This window comes from Hyla sarda, chromosome 13 (assembly GCF_029499605.1).
Source record: "Hyla sarda isolate aHylSar1 chromosome 13, aHylSar1.hap1, whole genome shotgun sequence".
Classification (NCBI taxonomy): Eukaryota; Metazoa; Chordata; class Amphibia; order Anura; family Hylidae; genus Hyla; species Hyla sarda.
This window is the reverse complement of record NC_079201.1, coordinates 2,139,159-2,158,953: the sequence shown is the minus strand read 5'-3', so window position 1 is coordinate 2,158,953 and position 19,795 is coordinate 2,139,159. Positions and strand designations below refer to the sequence as shown.

General features: G+C 53.1%; 1 protein-coding gene across 1 annotated transcript; it reads right to left on the bottom strand.

Moving 5' to 3' along the window:
- Positions 1–297: 297 nt before the first annotated feature.
- On the bottom strand, positions 298–18,939 carry TOB1 (transducer of ERBB2, 1). The gene is made up of 2 exons (XM_056549640.1): positions 18,783–18,939; positions 298–2,200 (listed from the first exon to the last, which is right to left on the bottom strand). The coding sequence occupies exon 2, from the start codon at positions 2,117–2,119 to the stop codon at positions 1,157–1,159; it is 963 nt and encodes a 320-aa protein (XP_056405615.1). The 5' UTR covers positions 2,120–2,200; positions 18,783–18,939; the 3' UTR covers positions 298–1,156.
- Between the last annotated feature and the right edge of the window lie 856 nt (positions 18,940–19,795).

The window sequence follows — 19,795 nt, the reverse complement described above, 5'->3', positions numbered from 1 at the left end:
AAGAAATACCATTTTTCCCCACATTTTTGGGAATTTTCTGTGCCGCTTTCTAATCCTAAAGTAAACTTTCATTTTCTAACAAGTAAATCAGCAGTTTTATTGAGTGGACTTTGTATGCTATTAATCCCGAATAGAGGCAGAGAGTGCTGATGCGCTGGTCTGTAGACCATGAATGGAGGCGAAATCCATTCAGAGCCCTGCAGCAGCAACTTCCATTGTGTTACCTTACCCTTCTACATAAACATGGAGAAAAGGAAATAAAAGCACCCCAAATATACAGAGACCAAGCAGACGGGGGTCAGTACCAAAATGAAGATTACTTTAATTTAAAATAATTTTAATACAAACTAAATATAAACTATTTCAGTTCTTAACATGTAAGACACTGACTTAATATACTTTAACATTTCTTTTTTTATCAAGTATTGCACAATTTAGATACAAAAATTACAATTACATCTCTCCATCTTATATAGCAAAAATCTGAATTTGTAACAGAAAATACAACTCTGAAATTACAGGTATCCCTCTATATTATAAGGTACAGCGAGGAATCATTTTTTTTTTTGTCTTTTTTAACTGGTCTCAAAGACTACAATTCCAGAAATAAAAAAATAAAATGAAAAAAAAAACCTACATAAAGCTGCTGAAGGAATCACAGATCCGTAAAAATCTTGAAATGTGTAATGTAAATATATTTATATATAAAACACAGAGCTGGAAAAACATATTCCCCTTTATACATAGACAATATATTTCATTTTATATTTTACTTTTTTTTTTTAAACACTTTTTCACCGCATCCACCTTTCAGGCAAGTGGCCGGGCAGATTTTCTTCAGAGCCGTGTATGCATAATCTTATACATACCAATAGCTTCAATTTAGAAAAACAAAAAGTTCAAAGCCTATAAAAAAATTAGCTTCTAAATACTGTAAGAGGCAAAATTCTTTAAAAAAAAACGTAGTGAAGACGGAGTTAAGTTTCCACTTAACAACGAAAACTTTAAATAAACAAAAGAAAATCATTTATGTGCTTCTGCAACCAACCTTGGATGTACAAAGGTTACAAGCTGAGGGCAAATGGAAAAAGAAAAATCACATTGGGGTCATGCAGCTTGTCCAATACTTTGGATATAGAAGCAGGTCTATTTCGGGTTAGTTAGCCATGACCGGCTGGAATTGCTGGTTAGTATACTGCACATTACTTAGGCTGAAACTCAATCCTTCCACCAGGGACTTCTCATTGAGACCCCCATACGCTGCAAACATGTCCAAAGTGTTAGCGTACGGCAGCGGGCCGAGGTTCACCCCACTGTCTCCTGGGCAGCTTAGGCTGGACCTTCCTTGTTCTTGGATGGCAGGGAAGATAAACTCCTTTGCATTGGGGGAGAGGGCAGAGGTTTTCTGAGGGAGGTTGGTAAGGCCAAGGCTGTACACAGAGTGCATGGATGAGGACATGGCACTCTGCTTTAACAAGTTATTGACATTAAAGCCAAACTGTGTTGGGGAGGACCGCGCCAGCTTGTTACGGGCATTTGTCTTCATTTTAGTAGATCCGAACTTGGTGGCAGCAAAAGTGGCAGTCGTAAAGGTTAAAGGCTGAGCCGATCTGGGCATGAAGGTTGGGCTTACAGTAGCAGAGTCACCAAAAGGAGGTGACGGAGAGCTGGAGACTGGAGATGCCTGGTCAGTGATTGGCATAAAGGCCTGTGCCTCAGGGTTAAAACTGTTCTTAATCTCCTTATCCAGCTCTGCTCCATTCTCATTTGCGTCATCAACGTAGAGAACTTTGACCTGTCCTTTCTCCCCGATCTGGTAGGAAACTTCTGAGGGATCAATCCACACGTTAAGGTCCTGAGGAAGGTTCCTGCGGATGTCTTCTATATCCAGTCCACTCTCGTTGGCCGCTTGCTGTATGACAGGCTCCACCTTCTCCCCGACATGGATGCACCGGTAGCCCGAACCCTTGTAAGGTTTGTCCGGATACCAGTGGCCTTCATATTTCTTCTTCAGGAGTCTTTCAAGTTCTTCACCAAAAATGTTAACACGTCTCCGGGGCAGCTTGTTATACAGATAAGATATGATAAAATTCAGTGCTACCTGGATTTCAAGCTGCATATCTGTCTTGCGCTTTAATACCGGCAGAGATGGTGGCAAAAATGGAAGAGAGGAAGCAACAATGAAATCCTTTGGTTTCTCCTAAGAAGAAAAAAAAATAAGAGTCATTTTTTATCATTGTCTCATACCATCAATAGACTTAAACTTGACAAAACTCACAAACCAAACAGATCAAAGTTAGTTTTTTGTTTTTAATAAGGAATTTGACTTTTTCTCCCTCTACTTCACGTTTGACCAATTCTTATAAAATCCGGTTTGTCTTCCCTCTCAGCTCCAGGTCAATATTTGCCCGGCCTCTGGGGGTTGTTCTGGTTAGGGGGGAGTTGCTGCCTCCTAGGTATAAACCGGTCGGATCACAAGACGAGGAGGAGTTCACCAAGTTACAGAATGTGACCTCTGCCCCGCCACCTGCTAGATCCGCTGGCCTTATCTGCCCTGGAGATCTACAATATACACGGTGGACCAGGCCCAAAGAGTGAACACACTGAACTCTCCACCTCTGCCAGATCCTTCTTATACCCATACAACCCATGGGCTCCAGGTCCCCTCCCCCTCCATGTAACACAATCTGCGAGACGGGTATAAGGCGACCTTTAAACATTTGCTTGGATCAGCAAGGGTGGAGAATAAAGACAACCAAAATGTATTTAATAAAACATGTCAGACACGTCAAATTATAGAGCAGACGGCAACAAACATATGGGAGGGGGCGAAACCGCTTCATGCTACATAGAAGCTAAGAAGGATATGGCTGCAAGAAGTCTAATGCAAGCAAAACCACCCAGAACAGGCGCCAAGCTACAGAGCCAGGCCGGGTGCGTACAGCGCCAGGCACCGAGCTACAGAGCCAGGCCGGGTGCGTACAGCGCCAGGTACCAAGCTACAGAGCCAGGCCGGGTGCGTACAGCGCCAGGTACCAAGCTACAGAGCCAGGCCGGGTGCGTACAGCGCCAGGTACCAAGCTACAGAGCCAGGCCGGGTGCGTACAGCGCCAGGCACCAAGCTACAGAGCCAGGCCGGGTGCGTACAGCGCCAGGCACCGAGCTACAGAGCCAGGCCGGGTGCGTACAGCGCCAGGTACCGAGCTACAGAGCCAGGCCGGGTGCGTACAGCGCCAGGCACCGAGCTACAGAGCCAGGCCGGGTGCGTACAGCGCCAGGCACCGAGCTACAGAGCCAGGCCGGGTGCGTACAGCGCCAGGCACCGAGCTACAGAGCCAGGCCGGGTGCGTACAGCGCCAGGCACCGAGCTACAGAGCCAGGCCGGGTGCGTACAGCGCCAGGTACCAAGCTACAGAGCCAGGCCGGGTGCGTACAGCGCCAGGTACCGAGCTACAGAGCCAGGCCGGGTGCGTACAGCGCCAGGTACCGAGCTACAGAGCCAGGCCGGGTGCGTACAGCGCCAGGTACCGAGCTACAGAGCCAGGCCGGGTGCGTACAGCGCCAGGTACCGAGCTACAGAGCCAGGCCGGGTGCGTACAGCGCCAGGCGCCAAGCTACAGAGCCAGGCCCGGTGCGTACAGCGCCAGGCGCCAAGCTACAGAGCCAGGCCGGGTGCGTACAGCGCCAGGTACCAAGCTACAGAGCCAGGCCGGGTGCGTACAGCGCCAGGTACCGAGCTACAGAGCCAGGCCGGGTGCGTACAGCGCCAGGCACCGAGCTACAGAGCAAGGCCCGGTGTGTACAGCGCCAGGCGCCAAGCTACAGAGCCAGGCCGGGTGCGTACAGCGCCAGGCACCAAGCTACAGAGCCAGGCCAGGTGCGTACAGCGCCAGGTACCGAGCTACAGAGCCAGGCCCAGTGCATACAGCGCCAGGTACCGAGCTACAGAGCCAGGCCCGGTGTGTACAGCGCCAGGCGCCAAGCTACAGAGCCAGGCCGGGTGCGTACAGCGCCAGGCGCCAAGCTACAGAGCCAGGTCCGGTGTGTACAGCGCCAGGCGCCAAGCTACAGAGCCAGGCCCGGTGTGTACACACCCGGCACCAAGCTACAGAGCCAGGCCGGGTACGTACAGCGCCAGGCACCAAGCTACAGAGCCAGGCCCGGTGTGTACAGCGCCAGGTACCAAGCTACAGAGCCAGGCCGGGTGCGTACAGCGCCAGGCGCCAAGCTACAGAGCCAGGCCGGGTGCGTACAGCGCCAGGCGCCAAGCTACAGAGCCAGGTCCGGTGTGTACAGCGCCAGGCGCCAAGCTACAGAGCCAGGCCGGGTGTGTACAGCGCCAGGCACCAAGCTACAGAGCCAGGCCGGGTGCGTACAGCGCCAGGCGCCAAGCTACAGAGCCAGGCCGGGTGCGTACAGCGCCAGGCACCAAGCTACAGAGCCAGGCCCGATGTGTACAGCGCCAGGTACCAAGCTACAGAGCCAGGCCCGGTGCGTACAGCGCCAGGCGCCAAGCTACAGAGCCAGGTCCGGTGTGTACAGCGCCAGGTACCAAGCTACAGAGCCAGGCCGGGTGCGTACAGCGCCAGGCGCCAAGCTACAGAGCCAGGCCGGGTGCGTACAGCGCCAGGCGCCAAGCTACAGAGCCAGGTCCGGTGTGTACAGCGCCAGGCGCCAAGCTACAGAGCCAGGCCGGGTGTGTACAGCGCCAGGCACCAAGCTACAGAGCCAGGCCGGGTGCGTACAGCGCCAGGCGCCAAGCTACAGAGCCAGGCCGGGTGCGTACAGCGCCAAGCACCAAGCTACAGAGCCAGGCCCGATGTGTACAGCGCCAGGTACCAAGCTACAGAGCCAGGTCCGGTGTGTACAGCGCCAAGCACCAAGCTACATCATCAGAATGCCCCCTACTGTTCATTGCTCTTTGTGACAACACAGAACACATGTATCCAGGACACTACATACAGGGCAGCTGTGAGACCCTATACATGATATATGCAGGTTACAGGGCAGCTGGGTGACCCCCCCCCATACATGATATATACAGGTTACAGGGCAGCTGGGTGACCCCCCCCATACATGATATATACAGGTTACAGGGCAGCTGTGAGACCCTATACATGATATATACAGGTTACAGGGCAGCTGTGTGACCCCCCATTCATTATATATAAAGGTTACAGGGCAGCTGTGAGACCCTATACATGATATATACAGGTTATAGGGTAGGGTGTGACACTCTTTGGTTGTCGCCAAACTGTGGCCCTCTAGATACACGGCCCTGAACAGCCATCACCAAAGCAAGTTAATATAAAGGGGGCCTCCGAGCCTCTGTCACATGCTGGGCCCCTTTGATTTCATACACAACGCTGTCCATCACATACGTAACATATGGGCTGCAGCAGATCTTATACAAAGCACACAGGGTACGGAGAAGACGGAGCAAAGCCCAGTCAGCCACAAAGGTATGCCAGTCACATATGGGCACAGGCAATCCTATACTGGGCTCCTGCCAGTCACATATGGGCACAGGCAATCCTATACTGGGCTCCTGCCAGTCACATATGGGCACAGGCAATCCTATACTGGGCTCCTGTCACATATGGGCACAGGCAATCCTATACTGGGCTCCTGCCAGTCACATGGGCACAGGCAATCCTATACTGGGCTCCTGGCAGTCACATATGGGCACAGGCAATCCTATACTGGGCTCCTGCCAGTCACATATGGGCACAGGCAATCCTATACTGGGCTCCTGCCAGTCACATATGGGCACAGGCAATCCTATACTGGGCTCCTGTCACATATGGCCACAGGCAATCCTATACTGGGCTCCTGTCACATATGGGCACAGGCAATCCTATACTGGGCTCCTGCCAGTCACATATGGGCACAGGCAATCCTATACTGGGCTCCTGTCACATATGGGCACAGGCAATCCTATACTGGGCTCCTGCCAGTCACATATGGGCACAGGCAATCCTATACTGGGCTCCTGCCAGTCACATATGGGCACAGGCAATCCTATACTGGGCTCCTGCCAGTCACATATGGGCACAGGCAATCCTATACTGGGCTCCTGCCAGTCACATATGGGCACAGGCAATCCTATACTGGGCTCCTGCCAGTCACATATGGGCACAGGCAATCCTATACTGGGCTCCAGTCACATATGGGCACAGGCAATCCTATACTGGGCTCCAGTCACATATGGGCACAGGCAATCCTACACTGGGCTCCAGTCACATATGGGCACAGGCAATCCTATACTGGGCCCCTGTCACATATGGGCACAGGCAATCCTATACTGGGCTCCTGCCAGTCACATATGGGCACAGGCAATCCTACACTGGGCTCCAGTCACATATGGGCACAGGCAATCCTATACTGGGCTCCAGTCACATATGGGCACAGGCAATCCTATACTGGGCTCCTGTCACATATGGGCACATACAATCCTATACTGGGCTCCAGTCACATATGGGCACAGGCAATCCTACACTGGGCTCCAGTCACATATGGGCACAGGCAATCCTATACTGGGCTCCAGTCACATATGGGCACAGGCAATCCTATACTGGGCTCCTGCCAGTCACATATGGGCACAGGCAATCCTACACTGGGCTCCAGTCACATATGGGCACAGGCAATCCTACACTGGGCTCCTGTCACATATGGGCACATACAATCCTATACTGGGCTCCTGTCACATATGGGCACAGGCAATCCTATACTGGGCTCCTGTCAGTAACATATGGGCACAGGCAATCCTATACTGGGCTCCTGTCACATATGGGCACAGGCAATCCTATACTGGGCTCCTGTCACATATGGGCACAGGCAATCCTATACTGGGCTCCTGTCACATATGGGCACAGGCAATCCTATACTGGGCTCCAGTCACATATGGGCACAGGCAATCCTATACTGGGCTCCAGTCACATATGGGCACAGGCAATCCTATACTGGGCTCCTGCCAGTCACATATGGGCACAGGCAATCCTATACTGGGCTCCTGCCAGTCACATATGGGCACATACAATCCTATACTGGGCTCCTATCACATATGGGCACAGGCAATCCTATACTGGGCTCCTGTCACATATGGGCACAGGCAATCCTATACTGGGCTCCTGCCAGTCACATATGGGCACAGGCAATCCTATACTGGGCTCCTGCCAGTCACATATGGGCACAGGCAATCCTATACTGGGCTCCTGTCACATATGGCCACAGGCAATCCTATACTGGGCTCCTGTCACATATGGGCACAGGCAATCCTATACTGGGCTCCTGCCAGTCACATATGGGCACAGGCAATCCTATACTGGGCTCCTGTCACATATGGGCACAGGCAATCCTATACTGGGCTCCTGCCAGTCACATATGGGCACAGGCAATCCTATACTGGGCTCCTGCCAGTCACATATGGGCACAGGCAATCCTATACTGGGCTCCTGCCAGTCACATATGGGCACAGGCAATCCTATACTGGGCTCCTGCCAGTCACATATGGGCACAGGCAATCCTATACTGGGCTCCTGCCAGTCACATATGGGCACAGGCAATCCTATACTGGGCTCCAGTCACATATGGGCACAGGCAATCCTATACTGGGCTCCAGTCACATATGGGCACAGGCAATCCTACACTGGGCTCCAGTCACATATGGGCACAGGCAATCCTATACTGGGCTCCAGTCACATATGGGCACAGGCAATCCTATACTGGGCTCCTGCCAGTCACATATGGGCACAGGCAATCCTACACTGGGCTCCAGTCACATATGGGCACAGGCAATCCTACACTGGGCTCCTGTCACATATGGGCACATACAATCCTATACTGGGCTCCTGTCACATATGGGCACAGGCAATCCTATACTGGGCTCCTGTCAGTAACATATGGGCACAGGCAATCCTATACTGGGCTCCTGTCACATATGGGCACAGGCAATCCTATACTGGGCTCCTGTCACATATGGGCACAGGCAATCCTATACTGGGCTCCTGTCACATATGGGCACAGGCAATCCTATACTGGGCTCCAGTCACATATGGGCACAGGCAATCCTATACTGGGCTCCAGTCACATATGGGCACAGGCAATCCTATACTGGGCTCCTGCCAGTCACATATGGGCACAGGCAATCCTATACTGGGCTCCTGCCAGTCACATATGGGCACATACAATCCTATACTGGGCTCCTATCACATATGGGCACAGGCAATCCTATACTGGGCTCCTGTCACATATGGGCACAGGCAATCCTATACTGGGCTCCTGTCACATATGGGCACAGGCAATCCTATACTGGGCTCCAGTCACATATGGGCACAGGCAATCCTATACTGGGCTCCTGTCACATATGGGCACAGGCAATCCTATACTGGGCTCCTGCCAGTCACATATGGGCACAGGCAATCCCATACTGGGCTCCTGCCAGTCACATATGGGCACAGGCAATCCTATACTGGGCTCCTGCCAGTCACATATGGGCACAGGCAATCCTATACTGGGCTCCTGCCAGTCACATATGGGCACAGGCAATCCTATACTGGGCTCCTGCCAGTCACATATGGGCACAGGCAATCCTATACTGGGCTCCTGCCAGTCACATATGGGCACAGGCAATCCTACACTGGGCTCCAGTCACATATGGGCACAGGCAATCCTACACTGGGCTCCAGTCACATATGGGCACATACAATCCTATACTGGGCTCCTGTCACATATGGGCACATACAATCCTATACTGGGCTCCTGTCACATATGGGCACAGGCAATCCTATACTGGGCTCCTGTCACATATGGGCACAGGCAATCCTATACTGGGCTCCTGCCAGTCACATATGGGCACAGGCAATCCTATACTGGGCTCCTGTCACATATGGGCACAGGCAATCCTATACTGGGCTCCAGTCACATATGGGCACAGGCAATCCTATACTGGGCTCCTGTCACATATGGGCACAGGCAATCCTATACTGGGCTCCTGCCAGTCACATATGGGCACAGGCAATCCTATACTGGGCTCCTGCCAGTCACATATGGGCACAGGCAATCCTATACTGGGCTCCTGTCACATATGGCCACAGGCAATCCTATACTGGGCTCCTGTCACATATGGGCACAGGCAATCCTATACTGGGCTCCTGCCAGTCACATATGGGCACAGGCAATCCTATACTGGGCTCCTGTCACATATGGGCACAGGCAATCCTATACTGGGCTCCTGCCAGTCACATATGGGCACAGGCAATCCTATACTGGGCTCCTGCCAGTCACATATGGGCACAGGCAATCCTATACTGGGCTCCTGCCAGTCACATATGGGCACAGGCAATCCTATACTGGGCTCCTGCCAGTCACATATGGGCACAGGCAATCCTATACTGGGCTCCTGCCAGTCACATATGGGCACAGGCAATCCTATACTGGGCTCCAGTCACATATGGGCACAGGCAATCCTACACTGGGCTCCAGTCACATATGGGCACAGGCAATCCTACACTGGGCTCCTGTCACATATGGGCACATACAATCCTATACTGGGCTCCTGTCACATATGGGCACAGGCAATCCTATACTGGGCTCCTGTCAGTAACATATGGGCACAGGCAATCCTATACTGGGCTCCTGTCACATATGGGCACAGGCAATCCTATACTGGGCTCCTGTCACATATGGGCACAGGCAATCCTATACTGGGCTCCTGTCACATATGGGCACAGGCAATCCTATACTGGGCTCCTGTCACATATGGGCACAGGCAATCCTATACTGGGCTCCAGTCACATATGGGCACAGGCAATCCTATTCTGTGCTCCAGTCACATATGGGCACAGGCAATCCTATACTGGGCTCCTGCCAGTCACATATGGGCACAGGCAATCCTATACTGGGCTCCTGCCAGTCACATATGGGCACATACAATCCTATACTGGGCTCCTATCACATATGGGCACAGGCAATCCTATACTGGGCTCCTGTCACATATGGGCACAGGCAATCCTATACTGGGCTCCTGTCACATATGGCCACAGGCAATCCTATACTGGGCTCCAGTCACATATGGGCACAGGCAATCCTATACTGGGCTCCTGTCACATATGGGCACAGGCAATCCTATACTGGGCTCCTGCCAGTCACATATGGGCACAGGCAATCCTATACTGGGCTCCTGCCAGTCACATATGGGCACAGGCAATCCTATACTGGGCTCCTGCCAGTCACATATGGGCACAGGCAATCCTATACTGGGCTCCTGCCAGTCACATATGGGCACAGGCAATCCTATACTGGGCTCCAGTCACATATGGGCACAGGCAATCCTACACTGGGCTCCAGTCACATATGGGCACAGGCAATCCTATACTGGGCTCCTGTCACATATGGGCACATACAATCCTATACTGGGCTCCTGTCACATATGGGCACATACAATCCTATACTGGGCTCCTGTCACATATGGGCACAGGCAATCCTATACTGGGCTCCTGTCACATATGGGCACAGGCAATCCTATACTGGGCTCCTGCCAGTCACATATGGGCACAGGCAATCCTATACTGGGCTCCTGTCACATATGGGCACAGGCAATCCTATACTGGGCTCCAGTCACATATGGGCACAGGCAATCCTATACTGGGCTCCTGTCACATATGGGCACAGGCAATCCTATACTGGGCTCCTGTCACATATGGGCACAGGCAATCCTATACTGGGCTCCTGCCAGTCACATATGGGCACAGGCAATCCTATACTGGGCTCCTGTCACATATGGGCACAGGCAATCCTATACTGGGCTCCAGTCACATATGGGCACAGGCAATCCTATACTGGGCTCCTGTCACATATGGGCACAGGCAATCCTATACTGGGCTCCTGCCAGTCACATATGGGCACAGGCAATCCTATACTGGGCTCCTGCCAGTCACATATGGGCACAGGCAATCCTATACTGGGCTCCTGTCACATATGGCCACAGGCAATCCTATACTGGGCTCCTGTCACATATGGGCACAGGCAATCCTATACTGGGCTCCTGCCAGTCACATATGGGCACAGGCAATCCTATACTGGGCTCCTGTCACATATGGGCACAGGCAATCCTATACTGGGCTCCTGCCAGTCACATATGGGCACAGGCAATCCTATACTGGGCTCCTGCCAGTCACATATGGGCACAGGCAATCCTATACTGGGCTCCTGCCAGTCACATATGGGCACAGGCAATCCTATACTGGGCTCCTGCCAGTCACATATGGGCACAGGCAATCCTATACTGGGCTCCTGCCAGTCACATATGGGCACAGGCAATCCTATACTGGGCTCCAGTCACATATGGGCACAGGCAATCCTACACTGGGCTCCAGTCACATATGGGCACAGGCAATCCTACACTGGGCTCCTGTCACATATGGGCACATACAATCCTATACTGGGCTCCTGTCACATATGGGCACAGGCAATCCTATACTGGGCTCCTGTCAGTAACATATGGGCACAGGCAATCCTATACTGGGCTCCTGTCACATATGGGCACAGGCAATCCTATACTGGGCTCCTGTCACATATGGGCACAGGCAATCCTATACTGGGCTCCTGTCACATATGGGCACAGGCAATCCTATACTGGGCTCCTGTCACATATGGGCACAGGCAATCCTATACTGGGCTCCAGTCACATATGGGCACAGGCAATCCTATACTGGGCTCCAGTCACATATGGGCACAGGCAATCCTATACTGGGCTCCTGCCAGTCACATATGGGCACAGGCAATCCTATACTGGGCTCCTGCCAGTCACATATGGGCACATACAATCCTATACTGGGCTCCTATCACATATGGGCACAGGCAATCCTATACTGGGCTCCTGTCACATATGGGCACAGGCAATCCTATACTGGGCTCCTGTCACATATGGCCACAGGCAATCCTATACTGGGCTCCAGTCACATATGGGCACAGGCAATCCTATACTGGGCTCCTGTCACATATGGGCACAGGCAATCCTATACTGGGCTCCTGCCAGTCACATATGGGCACAGGCAATCCTATACTGGGCTCCTGCCAGTCACATATGGGCACAGGCAATCCTATACTGGGCTCCTGCCAGTCACATATGGGCACAGGCAATCCTATACTGGGCTCCTGCCAGTCACATATGGGCACAGGCAATCCTATACTGGGCTCCTGCCAGTCACATATGGGCACAGGCAATCCTATACTGGGCTCCTGCCAGTCACATATGGGCACAGGCAATCCTATACTGGGCTCCTGCCAGTCACATATGGGCACAGGCAATCCTACACTGGGCTCCAGTCACATATGGGCACAAGCAATCCTACACTGGGCTCCTGTCACATATGGGCACATACAATCCTATACTGGGCTCCTGTCACATATGGGCACATACAATCCTATACTGGGCTCCTGTCACATATGGGCACAGGCAATCCTATACTGGGCTCCTGTCACATATGGGCACAGGCAATCCTATACTGGGCTCCTGCCAGTCACATATGGGCACAGGCAATCCTATACTGGGCTCCTGTCACATATGGGCACAGGCAATCCTATACTGGGCTCCAGTCACATATGGGCACAGGCAATCCTATACTGGGCTCCTGTCACATATGGGCACAGGCAATCCTATACTGGGCTCCTGTCAGTAACATATGGGCACAGGCAATCCTATACTGGGCTCCTGTCACATATGGGCACAGGCAATCCTATACTGGGCTCCTGTCACATATGGGCACAGGCAATCCTATACTGGGCTCCTGTCACATATGGGCACAGGCAATCCTATACTGGGCTCCAGTCACATATGGGCACAGGCAATCCTATACTGGGCTCCAGTCACATATGGGCACATACAATCCTATACTGGGCTCCTGTCACATATGGGCACAGGCAATCCTATACTGGGCTCCTGTCACATATGGGCACAGGCAATCCCATACTGGGCTCCTGCCAGTCACATATGGGCACAGGCAATCCCATACTGGGCTCCTGCCAGTCACATATGGGCACAGGCAATCCCATACTGGGCTCCTGCCAGTCACATATGGGCACAGACAATCCCATACTGGGCTCCTGCCAGTCACATATGGGCACAGGCAATCCCATACTGGGCTCCTGCCAGTCACATATGGGCACAGGCAATCCCATACTGGGCTCCTGCCAGTCACATATGGGCACAGGCAATCCTATACTGGGCTCCTGCCAGTCACATATGGGCACAGGCAATCCTATACTGGGCTCCTGCCAGTCACATATGGGCACAGGCAATCCTATACTGGGCTCCTGCCAGTCACATATGGGCACAGGCAATCCTATACTGGGCTCCTGCCAGTCACATATGGGCACAGGCAATCCTATACTGGGCTCCTGCCAGTCACATATGGGCACAGGCAATCCTATACTGGGCTCCTGCCAGTCACATATGGGCACAGGCAATCCTATACTGGGCTCCTGTCACATATGGGCACAGGCAATCCTATACTGGGCTCCTGTCACATATGGGCACAGGCAATCCTATACTGGGCTCCTGTCACATATGGGCACAGGCAATCCTATACTGGGCTCCTGTCACATATGGGCACAGGCAATCCTATACTGGGCTACAGTCACATATAGGCAAAGGCAATCCTATACTGGTCTCCAGTCACATATGGGCACAGGCAATCCTATACTGGGCTCCAGTCAGTCACATATGGGCACAGGCAATCCTATACTGGGCCCCTGTCACATATGGGCACAGGCAATCCTATACTGGGCCCCTGTCACATATGGGCACAGGCAATCCTATACTGGGCTCCTGTCACATATGGGCACAGGCAATCCTATACTGGGCTCCAGTCACATATGGGCACAGGCAATCCTATACTGGGCTCCAGTCACATATGGGCACAGGCAATCCTATACTGGGCTCCTATCACATATGGGCACAGGCAATCCTATACTGGGCTCCTGTCACATATGGGCACAGGCAATCCTATACTGGGCTCCTGTCACATATGGGCACAGGCAATCCTATACTGGGCTCCTGTCACATATGGGCACAGGCAATCCTATACTGGGCTCCTGTCACATATGGGCACAGGCAATCCTATACTGGGCTCCTGTCACATATGGGCACAGGCAATCCTATACTGGGCTCCTGCCAGTCACATATGGGCACAGGCAATCCTATACTGGGCTCCTGCCAGTCACATATGGGCACAGGCAATCCTATACTGGGCTCCTGCCAGTCACATATGGGCACAGGCAATCCTATACTTGGCTCCAGTCACATATGGGCACAGGCAATCCTATACTGGGCTCCTGCCAGTCACATATGGGCACAGGCAATCCTATACTGGGCTCCTGTCACATATGGGCACAGGCAATCCTATACTGGGCTCCTGTCACATAAGGGCACAGGCAATCCTATACTGGGCTCCTGCCAGTCACATATGGGCACAGGCAATCCTATACTGGGCTCCTGCCAGTCACATATGGGCACAGGCAATCCTATACTGGGCTCCTGCCAGTCACATATGGGCACAGGCAATCCTATACTGGGCTCCTGCCAGTCACATATGGGCACAGGCAATCCTATACTGGGCTCCTGCCAGTCACATATGGGCACAGGCAATCCTATACTGGGCTCCTGTCACATATGGGCACAGGCAATCCTATACTGGGCTCCAGTCACATATGGGCACAGGCAATCCTATACTGGGCTCCTGTCACATATGGGCACAGGCAATCCTATACTGGGCTCCTGCCAGTCACATATGGGCACAGGCAATCCTATACTGGGCTCCTGCCAGTCACATATGGGCACAGGCAATCCTATACTGGGCTCCTGCCAGTCACATATGGGCACAGGCAATCCTATACTTGGCTCCAGTCACATATGGGCACAGGCAATCCTATACTGGGCTCCTGCCAGTCACATATGGGCACAGGCAATCCTATACTGGGCTCCTGTCACATATGGGCACAGGCAATCCTATACTGGGCTCCTGTCACATATGGGCACAGGCAATCCTATACTGGGCTCCTGCCAGTCACATATGGGCACAGGCAATCCTATACTGGGCTCCTGCCAGTCACATATGGGCACAGGCAATCCTATACTGGGCTCCTGCCAGTCACATATGGGCACAGGCAATCCTATACTGGGCTCCTGCCAGTCACATATGGGCACAGGCAATCCTATACTGGGCTCCTGCCAGTCACATATGGGCACAGGCAATCCTATACTGGGCTCCTGTCACATATGGGCACAGGCAATCCTATACTGGGCTCCAGTCACATATGGGCACAGGCAATCCTATACTGGGCTCCTGCCAGTCACATATGGGCACAGGCAATCCTATACTGGGCTCCTGTCACATATGGGCACAGGCAATCCTATACTGGGCTCCAGTCACATATGGGCACAGGCAATCCTATACTGGGCTCCTGTCACATATGGGCACAGGCAATCCTATACTGGGCTCCAGTCACATATGGGCACAGGCAACCCTATACTGGGCTCCTGCCAGTCACATATGAAACCCTACACAGGCAATCATATTTATCCCATACAAGGCCCCTGTCAGTCCCTTATGGGCCGCTAGTTACTACCTCCATGCTCCTATCAGTGACATTGAAGCCCCTGTGAGTCCCATATTGGCCCCTTCCAGTGACCCTCACCGTCCCCCTATACATTACACAGGGCCCCCCCCTCTCACCGTCCCCCTATACATTACACAGGGCCCCCCCCCTCTCACCGTCCCCCTATACATTACACAGGGCCCCCCCCCTCTCACCGTCCCCCTATACATTACACAGGGCCCCCCCCCTCACCGTCCCCCTATACATTACACAGGGCCCCCCCCTCACCGTCCCCCTATACATTACACAGGGCTCCCCCCCTCACCGTCCCCCTATACATTACACAGGGCCCCCCCCCTCACCGTCCCCCTATACATTACACAGGGCCCCCCCCCCTAACCGTCCCCCTATACATTACACAGGGCCCCCCCCCCCACCGTCCCCCTATACATTACACAGGGCCCCCCCCCCCACCGTCCCCCTATACATTACACAGGGCCCCCCCCCCACCGTCCCCCTATACATTACACAGGGCCCCCCCCACCGTCCCCCTATACATTACACAGGGCCCCCCCCACCGTCCCCCTATACATTACACAGGGCCCCCCCCCACCGTCCCCCTATACATTACACAGGGCCCCCCCCACCGTCCCCCTATACATTACACAGGGCCCCCCCCCCTCACCGTCCCCCTATACATTACACAGGGCCCCCCCCCTCACCGTCCCCCTATACATTACACAGGGCCCCCCCCCCTCACCGTCCCCCTATACATTACACAGGGCCCCCCCCCCTCACCGTCCCCCTATACATTACACAGGGCCCCCCCCCCCTCACCGTCCCCCTATACATTACACAGGGCCCCCCCCCCCTCACCGTCCCCCTATACATTACACAGGGCCCCCCCCCCCTCACCGTCCCCCTATACATTACACAGGGCCCCCCCCCCCACCGTCCCCCTATACATTACACAGGGCCCCCCCCCCACCGTCCCCCTATACATTACACAGGGCCCCCCCCCCTCACCGTCCCCCTATACATTACACAGGGCCCCCCCCCCCTCACCGTCCCCCTATACATTACACAGGGCCCCCCCCCCTCACCGTCCCCCTATACATTACACAGGGCCCCCCCCCACCGTCCCCCTATACATTACACAGGGCCCCCCCCCACCGTCCCCCTATACATTACACAGGGCCCCCCCCCACCGTCCCCCTATACATTACACAGGGCCCCCCCCCACCGTCCCCCTATACATTACACAGGGCCCCCCCCCACCGTCCCCCTATACATTACACAGGGCCCCTCCCACTGTCCCCCTATACATTACAGAGGGCCCCCCCCACCGTCCCCCTATACATTACAGAGGGGCCCCTCACCGTCCCCTATACATTACACAGGGGCCCCTCACCGTTCCCCTATACATTACACAGGCCCCCCCCTCACAATCCCCTATACATTACACAGGGGCCCCTCACCGTTCCCCTATACATTACACAGGAGCCCCCCCCCCCCACCGTCCCCCTATACATTACACAGGCCCCCCCCCTCACAATCCCCTATACATTACACAGGGGCCCCTCACCGTTCCCCTATACATTACACAGGCCCCCCCTCACAATCCCCTATACATTACACAGGGGCCCCTCACCGTTCCCCTATACATTACACAGGCCCCCCCTCACAATCCCCTATACATTACACAGGGGCCCCTCACCGTTCCCCTATACATTACACAGGAGCCCCCCCCCACCGTCCCCCTATACATTACACAGGGCCCCCCCCACCGTCCCCCTATACATTACACAGGGCCCCCCCTCACAATCCCCTATACATTACACAGGGGCCCCTCACCGTTCCCCTATACATTACACAGGCCCCCCTCACAATCCCCTATACATTACACAGGGGCCCCTCACCGTTCCCCTATACATTACACAGGCCCCCCCTCACAATCCCCTATACATTACACAGGGGCCCCTCACCGTCCCCCTATACATTACACAGGGGCCCCTCACCATCCCCCTATACATTACACAGGGGCCCCTCACCGTTCCCCTATACATTACACAGGCACCCCCCCTCACAGTCCCCTATACATTACACAGGGGCCCCTCACAATCACATATACATTACACAGGGGCCCCTCACCGTCCCCTATACATTACACTGGGGGCCCCTCACAATCCCCTATACATTACACAGGGGCCCCTCACAAGCACATATACATTACACAGGGGCCCCTCACAATCCCCTATACATTACACAGGGGCCCCCCCTCACAGTCCCCTATACATTACACAGGGGCCCCTCACAAGCACATATACATTACACAGGGGCCCCCCCTCACAGTCCCCTATACATTACACAGGGGCCCCTCACAAGCACATATACATTACACAGGGGCCCCCCCTCACAGTCCCCTATACATTACACAGGGGTGCTCCTCACCATCCCCTATACATTACACAGGGGGGCCCTCACAAGCACATATACATTACACAGGGGCCCCTCACAGTCACCTATACATTCCACTGGGGCCCCTCACAGTCCCCTATACATTACACAGGGGCCCCCCCTCACAGTCCCCTATACATTCCACAGGGGCCCCTCACAGTCCCCTATACATTACACAGGGGCCCCCCCTCACAGTCCCCTATACATTACACTGGGGGCCCCTCACAGTCCCCTATACATTACACTGGGGGCCCCTCACTATCTCCTATACATTACACAGGGGCCCCTCACAGTCCCCTATACATTACACAGGGGCTCCTCACAGTCCCCTATACATTACACAGGGGTGCTCCTCACAATCCCCTATACATTACACAGGGGCCCCTCACAAGCACATATACATTACACAGGGGCCCCCCCTCACAGTCCCCTATACATTACACAGGGGCCCCTCACAAGCACATATACATTACACAGGGGTGCTCCTCACCATCCCCTATACATTACACAGGGGCCCCTCACAAGCACATATACATTACACAGGGGCCCCTCACAGTCACCTATACATTCCACAGGGGCCCCTCACGGTCGTATACACCGCACTTTGGGGCCCCTCTGGCATACGTGTAACCCGGGCCCCTGTACGTCACACGGGGCCCTCACAGCCGCTCGCCCGGCCCCGCACACTCCTCTTCCCCACACTCTCAGTCGCGCAGTGCGGCCCTTACCGAGCTGACACCGCCGACCGGGGCTCCGCGGCCAGGATACTGCCCCTCACACACCGACGTACTTGACTTCAGCCCGTCTCCTGTCAGGTAGATTATTTATACGGAGTCTCCGCCATTCTAAGGGCAGGGGGCGGGGACGAAGCAGGATTCCTACCAATCACGAAGCAAAGTGTCAGGAATATCAGATTCCGATTGGTAGATACGGCTGTCAATTAAGAAGGTGGGGCGATGATGTCATGAGGTTAGATGATTACCAGACTGTGATTGGTCAGTGAAAATCCAATGGTTCAACGTGTTGTTGAATGTGGGTCAGCAGGTGTGAAGTGATTGGTAGCCTCAAGTGTCAATCACATTGGACATGAAGGCTCTATTTATAGGAGTGCTGCCAACTGCAATGGGCGGTGCTCTGACGTTTAAGGTAGTCATGTGACTTGTGGCTGTCCCCCCATATCTAACACCACCCTTACGTGTACTGTGTATAACAACAAATATACTATGTATCATTATCCATCTATACTGTGTATAACAACAAATATACTGTGTCATTATCCATCTGTACTGTGTATAACAACAAATATACTGTATCATTATCCATCTGTACTGTGTATAACAACAAATATACTGTATCATTATCCATCTATACTGTGTATAACAACAAATATACTGTATCATTATCCATCTGTACTGTGTATAACAACAAATATACTGTGTCATTATCCATCTGTACTGTGTATAACAACAAATATACTGTATCATTATCCATCTATACTGTGTATAACAAATATACTGTATCATTATCCATCTATACTGTGTATAACAAATATACTGTATCATTATCCATCTATACTGTGTATAACAAATATACTGTATCATTATCCATCTATACTGTGTATAACAACAAATATACTGTATCATTATCCATCTATACTGTGTATAACAACAAATATACTGTATCATTGTCCATCTATACTGTGTATAACAAATATACTGTATCATTATCCATCTGTACTGTG